This window comes from Orycteropus afer, unplaced genomic scaffold (genome assembly GCF_000298275.1).
Source record: "Orycteropus afer afer isolate SDZICR_OR568_19922 unplaced genomic scaffold, OryAfe1.0 scaffold00217, whole genome shotgun sequence".
NCBI classification, from domain to species: Eukaryota; Metazoa; Chordata; class Mammalia; order Tubulidentata; family Orycteropodidae; genus Orycteropus; species Orycteropus afer.
The window spans coordinates 5,008,082-5,016,967 of record NW_006921804.1 but is presented as its reverse complement, the minus strand read 5'-3'; the positions used below and the strand labels follow the sequence as shown (position 1 = coordinate 5,016,967).

Here is an 8,886-nt window from a genome sequence, read left to right as displayed (position 1 = left end):
TCATAGAAGGGCCCTCAGGGCCTACTGGCTCCAGAGACTGAGACCCTCAAGGAAGCACCTAATGACTGAGACTCACACAAGGACCCTGACATCTCCCCTCTCTCTGTTCAGGAAGGGTCAGGAGAAGGTCTGGAAGGAGAACCTAGGAAAAGGCCTGGTGGGCAGAAGAGACTGAGAAGGGACCTAGCCAACAGCATGGGGAGCTGGGTGTCAGGGTCAGTGCCTAGAAGATGTGGGGGGCCCTAGCTGCTACTCTGCTGCTCCTGCTCGCGGATGAGGTTGGCGATGGGGCTGGTGATGCCACCTATCAAGGTCCAGTACTCGTCAAAGCTGATGCGTCCATCGTGGTTGGCGTCTAGGTTCTGAATGAGCTTGTCAGCAGCCTTTCGGTTACCTGTGTCCTGGGGAGGAATCAAGGGTCAGCAACTGAGGGTGGCAGCCTCACAGAGCCTCCAGACAGGATATTGGGCAGAGTCCAAGAAATCTGGCCAGGGTAGTATCTGCCACGGGAACTCAAACAGAGCCTTATTGGCTCAGGCCTGGGCACCTGACAGGACAGAGGCCTGGGAATGGGAGACAAGGCCCTGGGGTGGAGGAACCCTGACAGGACAGAGGCCTGGGAGTGGAGGACATCCTGAGAGGACAGAGGCCTCCCAGAGGCAGGGCTTTACCGTCAGCATATGATTGAGCTCTTTCTGGAGCATCTTGCGGAAGCTGCTCTTGCTAATCTTATTCTTGACCAGGCTGTGCCTAGACACGTATTTGTAGAAGTTTTCCACTAGGACCACGACTGCCTTCTCCAGCTCCGTGTAGTCGTCCGCCATCTCACCACCTCACCTCCTCCCAAGGCCTGGGCAACATGAGAAAGGGAGATGAGAAGGGAGCCCATGGGCCAAACCTCTTCCCTGACCCTTTGTCCTTGTCCTTTTCCTGCCTGGAGACCTGGGCATCCCAGACAGATTTGTCCTCAGGAGGATGCAGGGAAAGGGGAAGGCTGTGACAAGGTGGGCGTGGAGGTGGGCCCTGGAATGAGAACTATGTGTCTCCTCTAATCCAGGTGTTGCCCAGCTCAACTGCCTCAGCAGGTTCCCCAGGCCCTTCCCCAGCCCCAGGCATGGGTGACAGCTTGGCACAGCCCAGTGAGAGCAAGAGGATCTCGTGGGAAGAGGAGGAGTAATTGCCCACCCCTCCTGCTCAACTCCACACCTGGCCAGCCGACAGCAAGGGCAGCTGAGGGCAAGCCCAGCTAGGAATGGCTTAGATGAACCAAGGGGGGCAGGAACAGGAGCTATTGGCTCCCCCAACCCCCACTCCCACCTCCACCCCAAGGGTTGGCTGAGAAGAGACGCTTAGCCCCAGGCAATAAAGCAAAAGGTAGGCACCTAGGCCCTCCTTGATCCCACAACAGGCCCAAGGGCAGGGAGTCCAAGGTCTCAAACCATGGCTGCCCCACTCTGGGAAAGGGGATAAGTTTCTCATCTATCAAGTCAGACTCTGTGCAGAATGCCCCAGCCATACCCATTGGCCTCTCTCCCTCACACCCACCTCTAAAGATACAGCAAGACCCAAGAACCATCCCACCTACCATTACCTAAGGTGGAGCCAGGCCTGGTTCACCCCAGTTGGAGTTGGGCCCTGGACACAGCGGCAGCCTGCCAAAGGCCACAAGCATCCCCCTTCACCCCAGGACAAAAGACACTCACATTGCGAGCTAGCGGATACAGCCTTCTGAATAACAGGATATGAGGGGAGCAGGCGGATCTGCTCTGGGAGTCACCGCCCATGCCCAGAGCCCCCCCAAGTCAACCCTCCCTCCCCCAAGTCCAGGAATGAACTCCAGTCGCCCTCGCCTGGTGCCTTCTGGGCACAACGGGGACACAGCCACTGTGAGGCTTGAGCAGCCTACAGTCTTATTCAGACAGGCTGCCTACTGTGCCAGGCCCACAGAAGCTCCCTGCCCCTACCACCTGCTTTTGAATCTCCTCATGGCCCTCCCTGCTCCCTCACCAGCTCCCCTGGCATCTCCATCTAGCTGAGACTGCCCATGACTCTGGCCCTGCCCAAGCCTCATCTCCCTTGGGAAGCTTGCCCTGACCCCTGCCCTCAGCATCTTCCTATGGCTCCCACGTCTGTATTCACTGCCCACTGACTGAAGTAACCCAGCCTCTTACTAGATTTTGTCTCCCCAGATGTTCTTTGAGGCCAAGACAGTGTTTTTACACACAGCCACTGTATTTTTGCTACCAAATCACAGGAATCAGAGATTACAAGCAAGACTGGAAATTTGGAATATGTTTATTTAATTCCTGGATGTAACATCTTCCTGCTTTAATGTCTGTGGCTCCCTTAGTCCTCATTGCAAAGGGGCAGTGCCTTGCTCAAGGGAGATGTTCTATAAATGGTCACTCCCTCTCCTGCCAGGCCAGATACCAGGTAGCCATGGCCTCTGGCCACCCTTTGAAGCTGATGCAGCCTACGACTGACTGAAGCTTTTCTCAAGGGAAGGGTGAGACACAGAGGAACAGAGACAGGACACAGGAAGGAAGGAAAGGAGAGAGGAAGAGGGATCAGGCTGGAGTGGCCACCTGTCTCTGGCTGGAAATCCTGCCCTTCTTCTCCCCTGCCTCACCCACCTGACCACTCTGGTCTGTGGTCGAAGGATGAAGGATGGAGTCGTGACTGCAGGAAACTCTTTTCCATACAAGCTATTTGTTACAGGTGCAATTCTGGGGTTTAATACTTACACCTTTATAAGATTTTCAAACAAAATCTCTAAAACTCACAAATGAGGAGGGAAAAAGAAAATGTTTTCAATACATGAGCTGCCTACTCTGCTGCCCTTGAATGTGAGGGTAGCCTGGCCCATGATTAGCATTCCTGGGGATTCTGAAAGGTGGACCCGCTTCAGGAAAGATGGCACCAAACCTGCTCCCAACTGAGCCTTGAGAATGGGGAAAAAGATCAGAGAACCCTCTGTCCTCAACCATCTCAGACCTTGTTCCCCAGGTGAGGAACTCTGTGGGGAAACAGGAAGAGGAAAAGAGAAAGAAATTGGTTTGGGGGCAGGGTGCTTTTCTGCTTTCTCCCCTGCCCCACCCACCCCACCCACCACCTGTCTTCATCTCCCTCCTTCTTGAGGTCTTATTTCTCTGACCATAGAGACTTCTCCTGCCTCTCCTCAATCCCTACCTAGCCTCTGGCAGCAGCCAAGCAGGCAAGACACAGAATAAGCATCCCAAGAGACTCAGCTGCCTGCAGTTAGGTGTGCTGGGTGACCCCAGAGAGGTAGCTGAGCATCTCTGGTCTTCAGTTCCTAGACCCTCCTCCCAGTAATCCCCCACACACATAGCTTTTTGTAAAGTGCATGTACTGAAGATAACCATCTGGACAAGTGCCTTTCTGAAGTTTTCTGAAGGAAGGTATCCAAGTGGCACAATTGGGTGTCATTACCCACCTCCTCCCTCCCTCCCCTGGGGGCCAGAAGACAGGATCTGCCACCCCACCCATCCCACAGCCACCACCCCTCTTCCGGTCCCATCTTCTCACCAACCAAGTCAGAAAGAACTCAGGTAAGGGTGGGGAGAGGGGTGGGTGCACTGCCCCACCCTCCCCCTCCCAGGAAGAGTAAACAGGACTTTGCCACAGGTTGATCCTGAATTGAGAGAAGGAGGGTGAACACTGTACACTGGAACCTTCCCAAAAAAGTGGGAGTGGTGACAATTTGTTCTCCAGTGGACCCTCTCACCTGGGCCCCCAGCCCCCTCCCCACAATGTTCTCATTGTCTTCTCCTTGGCTGATTCATCATTGAGCAAACAGGAGGCTCCCACCCACCTCACCCCAGCTTGCTGACTTCTCCAAAAAAGTCCAAATTGCCCTGACACCATCCCCCTGGATCACAGCCACTCCAGCCCCACCCTCCCACTCCCAGGTTCTGGGCCCTACCCCCTCCAAGGGCTTTCTAACCCTGCCCCACCACGTCAACTCCCAGGTCCCCTTCAACCTGGAGTCTTGAATATCCACCACACCCTCCAACATGCACCTTCTCCTCTCATCTCCATTCACAATTCTTGAGGCTTAAATTGTTTCTGAGAGTTGGGTTGTGTCCCTGGACTCCCATCCCTTCTAGTCACTATTCTGTCCTAACCCTAGTCTACTCTTGACCCTAAATTTAGCATCCTCTGTGTCCCTTCCACCTTCAACTCATTCATCCATTGGCTCGCCATTTATTTGCTTACTCATTCATTCATCAATCATTTATTCACTCTCATTCATTCTCTTACTCTCTCAGTAACATGCATTCTCTCACTCACTCTTTCATTCATTCATTCCCTTGCAATTCACTCATTTGCCCTGACTTCCTTCCATACACGGGGATAGTGAGATCTGAACTGGGCTGGTGATACTTCATTTTATTTGCAAAGTTGTTTCAAATAAATCCAACCTAAATAGTCCCATTCTCTGTTCCCTCTTCTCCCTCTTTTTTCAGCTCCAGGAGACTAAACTCTCAGTCTCTCATAAATGTGCCCTGTCTCATCCTCCTCAGCCCTCACAGGACTCATTCACAGGGACACACAAAGAGCTAAGAGCTCTGCCATTCTTGGTCCCCTCATCTTGAGTAACCCATCTACCTTCCATCCACTGCTGCTTTTGCAGCTGGAGAAATAAATTGCCTTCCCTGAAATTTCTTCCAGATGAGTGAACAAGTGAAGCTGTAGGAGTCTAATGTGGCCAGAGAGACACACACACTAGGGATACACACACACACACACACACACAGCTGACCTTGACCTCACTAGCACCCAGACCTCTTTCCTAACCAGAAGAAAGGCCAAGACTCTCTCACCAGCACCCTCAGCGCTCCCTTTCCCAACACCCTTGCTCTTATCCCCACCTCACAGGTTTGGGCAGGGGAATGCTTGCTCCTATAGTGCAGGTGACTCTGCCAAGCAAAACAAGTCAAGCCAGGACCTGCCTGGGTACCGAGGTGCAGAAGAAGCTGAAGTTTGACCCCTTTCCCTCTCCCGGAGCTCCCAGGCTCCCCCAGGACCTCACTGGGTTCCTCCAGGTCTCATAGCCCCTCCCAAGGCATAGCTCCTAGAGCACAATGAGGACCAGAGTAGACCCTAAGGTAGAGGAGAAGTCATGTTGGCTCCTGCCCCTCTCCTCGGGTTCTCAGGCTCCCTGGGCCTTTCCTAGTTCCTCCTAAGCTCCATCACCTCTCCCAGGACACAGCTCCCAGAGCCCAGAGAGGCCTGTGACCAGAGTCTGGCCACCTCCCTGCCCCCCACCAACATGTTTTGCCCTTTTTCTCTTAGGGAAGGATCGGAACAGCTGTGGGCAAAGCTCCAGAACACCCTGCCCAATGGCCCAGCCCCTGGAGAGGAGCCCAGTCTACTGCTGGGCCAGAAGGAGGGGTCTTCCTACCCCATACTCTCCTCTGTAGGCCTCACACAGCCCCCAACCCTAATCACAGGGGTTGAGGACTCTCCGTTTCCAAACTGGCCTCTGGGGAAAGTTAATCATTAAGGAAATCTTTGTGCCCTCCCTCAGGCAGGCCCCTGTTCCTGGCCCCCTTCATTGCCCCTTCTCCTGGCCCCGAAAGCCTGCAGGGCCTCTCCGGTAGCCCTGGACCTCCCATACTGGGCCTGGGGCACTCACCTGCCTCCTCTCCAGTCCACCTCCTCTCCTGCAGGGCTCTAGGGCCTGGGTTCTGGCACTGCCAAACAGCTCCCCGTTCAGCCCAGCTGGGACTCCTCCCCGCTGCACTCCCAGAATCTGTCCCACTCCCTCCCTGCCCTGCCTGGTGGAGTTGGCTCGGTGGGGAGATAGTGACTGAGCTCCCTTTTGATTTGGCCCTGGGGTTGGGCCCTTGTTAAAGGGATACACTCCTTTTTTAGCACCCTTCCACCCCCACTCCAGAGGGAGTGGTAGAAGCTGGCACTCCCCTAACCCCACCCTCCTAACCCTGCAGGGCCTGAGCAGAAGCAATGGACAGGACAAGGTGGAGAAAGGAAGAGGACTGTCATCTGCCTTTCTTACCTGGGTCACTGGGAATCCAGTTTCAGGGGCCCCCAATAGACCAATTCAGTTAGCATCGCAGACCAGCCTGGCTGGCCACAGAAACTTCCTTGCTGTTGGGACTTCAGGTGTCATACCTGATTTTTGTGGGCTCAAGTCTGGCTCTTGGTCTTCCATCTCCAGTTCAGTCCGTCAGGAACTCTCCTGAGACCCATGCCTGTTGCCATCAAGTCGACTCCAATTCATGACAACCCCATGAGTGCCAAATAGAACGTTTCCTCTCTGTTTTCAAGGCTGTGACCTTTTCAGAAACAGATTGCCAAACCTGTTTTCCAAGGCATTCCCTGGGTAGGTTCAAACCACCAACCTTTCATCTAGTAGTTGAGCACTTAACTGCACCACCCAGGGACTCGTAATCCATCGTTAGGTGCAGCATATACCTTCTCTGGGAATGCTCCTCCATGCCTTTCCCAAGTTACCCATGGAAACTGGCCAGTTCCATCTCACTATACAGGAATAGCACCTAATACCAGAGAGGGAACCCACTTGCTCACTCCTACAGTTATGACTATGTTCACTGGTTCAATCTCCATGCTAAGTACTTGACATAATGCAATGCATCATTATCTTAACTATCCTATAAGGGACATGCTATTAATATCGCATTTTACAGATGAAGAAACTGATTGTTGTTGTTGTTGTTATGTGCCGTCAAGTCAGCCCTGACTCATAGAGACCCCTCCTTGGGTTTCCGAGGCAGTATCACTACAGAAGTAGGATTGCCCAACCTTCCTTCCGAGGAGTGGCTGGTGGGTTTGAACCGCCAGCCTTCTGGTGAGCAGGCAAGAAACTGATAGCATGCCCAAAATCTTAGCAGAGCAAAGATTCAAACCCAGACCTGCCAGCCTGTTTCTCAGCCCAACATTTCCCCTGTTCATAGTCAGCCAGGTCCCAGGACACTTGGTTCACATATCCTTTTTCCCAGGTGTGCACACATACCCTCATCTCCTGCCAGAAGGCCAGGCCACTGGCAAAGCAGAGCCTATCCCTCAGAGAGGACCAGTTCTCCTGCCTTTTAGGACTGAAACCACCCTCAACCAAGCCTATGGGGAAAAGTGAATCTCCATTCACTTCCACTGCCAACCATTCCAGCCCTGACATGTCCCACCTCTCCCAATGGCTCTCTGCCATGCATCTCCAACCCCCCACACCCATGGACCTTCAAACACCCATGGATGTCCAATCAAGACAATAGCTTCCATTTTTCTTTTTCTTTTTCTTTATTAACCAAATTATATAAAACAACTATCATTCTGTAAATACTTAAGCACCCAGCTGGTTCCCTTACCCCCAAAGTCATGCCTTTTTCAGGCTTTCCCCGACCCCACTTCTCTTCCTTTGCCTTAGCCCAGGGACAGAGCTCTAGGAGGTTAGGGCAGAGCTGGAGGTAGAAAGACATGGCACTGAACAGGCATCTACAGTTTGAGTTAGAGGAAAAATTAGGGGGCACAGGTTCTTGGAGGTTCTTTTTAGTACCAAATACCCAGCCCTGTTCCCAGCCCCCTTCCTCAAATCATTCCCCAGATCCCAGCTCCTCTCTAACATTCCCCCATTACCAATTTCCTTAGCCTTTATACCCTTCTAATCCCTCACCATCCATCCCTGGCCCCCACCCAGCCCCTGAGCCTCCTGCTGAGACTCCTGGTCCCATGCCCCCAGGATTGAGGCACACAGAGACCCCTAAGAAGGCAGTTATGAAGCTGAACAATGCAGAGGGGAAGAGAGGTGCAGGGTGGAATGAGGTGGGGTGGTGGTGGAAAGAAGAGTTTTATTTCCAGGCCCACAGTCTCTAAGATCCCCTTGCCCCAACATCTCCCCAAGAATTGCAGGAGAAGATTCTCAGCTCCCCGGGCAAGGGCTCTCCAGCTTTACACTCTTGGCTGCTTCTCCGATCAGCTCCCAGAAACTTCCAAACTCCAGTTTGGAGTCATTGCAGCCACCCAAGTTGGCAATTTTCTCTTCTAGCCCACAGTTGCTCTGAAGGGAGAGAAGACACACAAAGCTCAGAGAGGCAGCACCCTCAGATCTTCCCACCCCACCCTGCCCAGGGGCAGGAAGCAGAATCTAAGCCTACCTGGCACTGGCAAGGGGAAAGGCTAGAGGTTGCTAGTGCCATGGGCCAGCAGTGTGGGTGGAGTCTTGGACTACTTGCTTGGGAAATCAGGGGAGTAGGTGGGGTGGGGTGTACTCTCTCAGTACCGGCATGAGGTGAGGCAGCTGCTGGGTGACCAGTTCCTGTAGCTCAGAGGGCGTCAGCGTCTCCTTCCCACCTTCCACTGAGTACTGGTGGAAGTTCTTGATGAGGGTCTCAATGGCCCTCTCCACATCACTGAATTCCTGGGCATCCTGAGGGCAGGGGATATCATCAGCCACATTAAGGAGGCTCCACCTACCCAGGGACATCCCCAAGAGTCTTGCATCCCCAACAGTCCCAGAGCCAACAAGACAGGGGGAGAGGAAGGCACACAGAATCCCACCCACTCCCAAACCAAGAATCCAGCAGCCCTCACCCTCTTGGCTTCCCAGCCACAGAGGCCTCTGCCCTGAGCCACAGTTAGGCAAGCCTTCCCTCCCCGCCCCTCAGTCCCCAGGCAGGGCAGGCCCCAGCATGTGGTCTTCTTGGGAGGACTCTGTTGACAGCACCTTGTGTGGGCATCAGGGAGGGGGTTGTGCCTCCAAGATGATAGAGCCCAAGTTAATGGGAAAATACAGAATCTCTGGGTGGAGGAGAGGAATATGGAGACAGAAGAAAACACATGAGGAATGAATGGGCCCACCTCAGCATTGGCTGATCGGCACTGTCCCAT

The 8,886-nt window shown here is 53.6% G+C and overlaps 2 protein-coding genes across 2 annotated transcripts; both read right to left on the bottom strand.

Annotated features, from left to right (window-relative positions):
• Positions 1-242: 242 nt before the first annotated feature.
• On the bottom strand, positions 243-824 carry S100A16 (S100 calcium binding protein A16). Its single transcript, XM_007948581.1, has 2 exons — positions 672-824; positions 243-401 (listed from the first exon to the last, which is right to left on the bottom strand). Exons 1-2 carry the CDS (start codon positions 822-824, stop codon positions 243-245), a joined length of 312 nt encoding a protein of 103 aa, XP_007946772.1.
• A 7,094-nt stretch (positions 825-7,918) lies between these two features.
• On the bottom strand, positions 7,919-8,886 carry S100A14 (S100 calcium binding protein A14). The gene is made up of 3 exons (XM_007948622.1): positions 8,857-8,886; positions 8,279-8,425; positions 7,919-8,056 (listed from the first exon to the last, which is right to left on the bottom strand). Exons 1-3 carry the CDS (start codon positions 8,884-8,886, stop codon positions 7,919-7,921), a joined length of 315 nt encoding a protein of 104 aa, XP_007946813.1.

Excerpts from the sequence above, each read along its gene's own strand:
- S100A14 (XM_007948622.1), bottom strand. The coding sequence starts at position 8,886 with ATGGGACAGTGCCGATCAGCCAATGCTGAG. Across the intron at positions 8,426-8,856 it reads GCCGATCAGCCAATGCTGAG|GATGCCCAGGAATTCAGTGA; the intron begins GTGGGCCCATTC and ends CCCTGCCCTCAG. Across the intron at positions 8,057-8,278 it reads AGCTGCCTCACCTCATGCCG|AGCAACTGTGGGCTAGAAGA; the intron begins GTACTGAGAGAG and ends CTCTCCCTTCAG.
- S100A16 (XM_007948581.1), bottom strand. The coding sequence starts at position 824 with ATGGCGGACGACTACACGGAGCTGGAGAAGGCAGTCGTGGTCCTAGTG. Across the intron at positions 402-671 it reads AGCTCAATCATATGCTGACG|GACACAGGTAACCGAAAGGC; the intron begins GTAAAGCCCTGC and ends ATTCCTCCCCAG.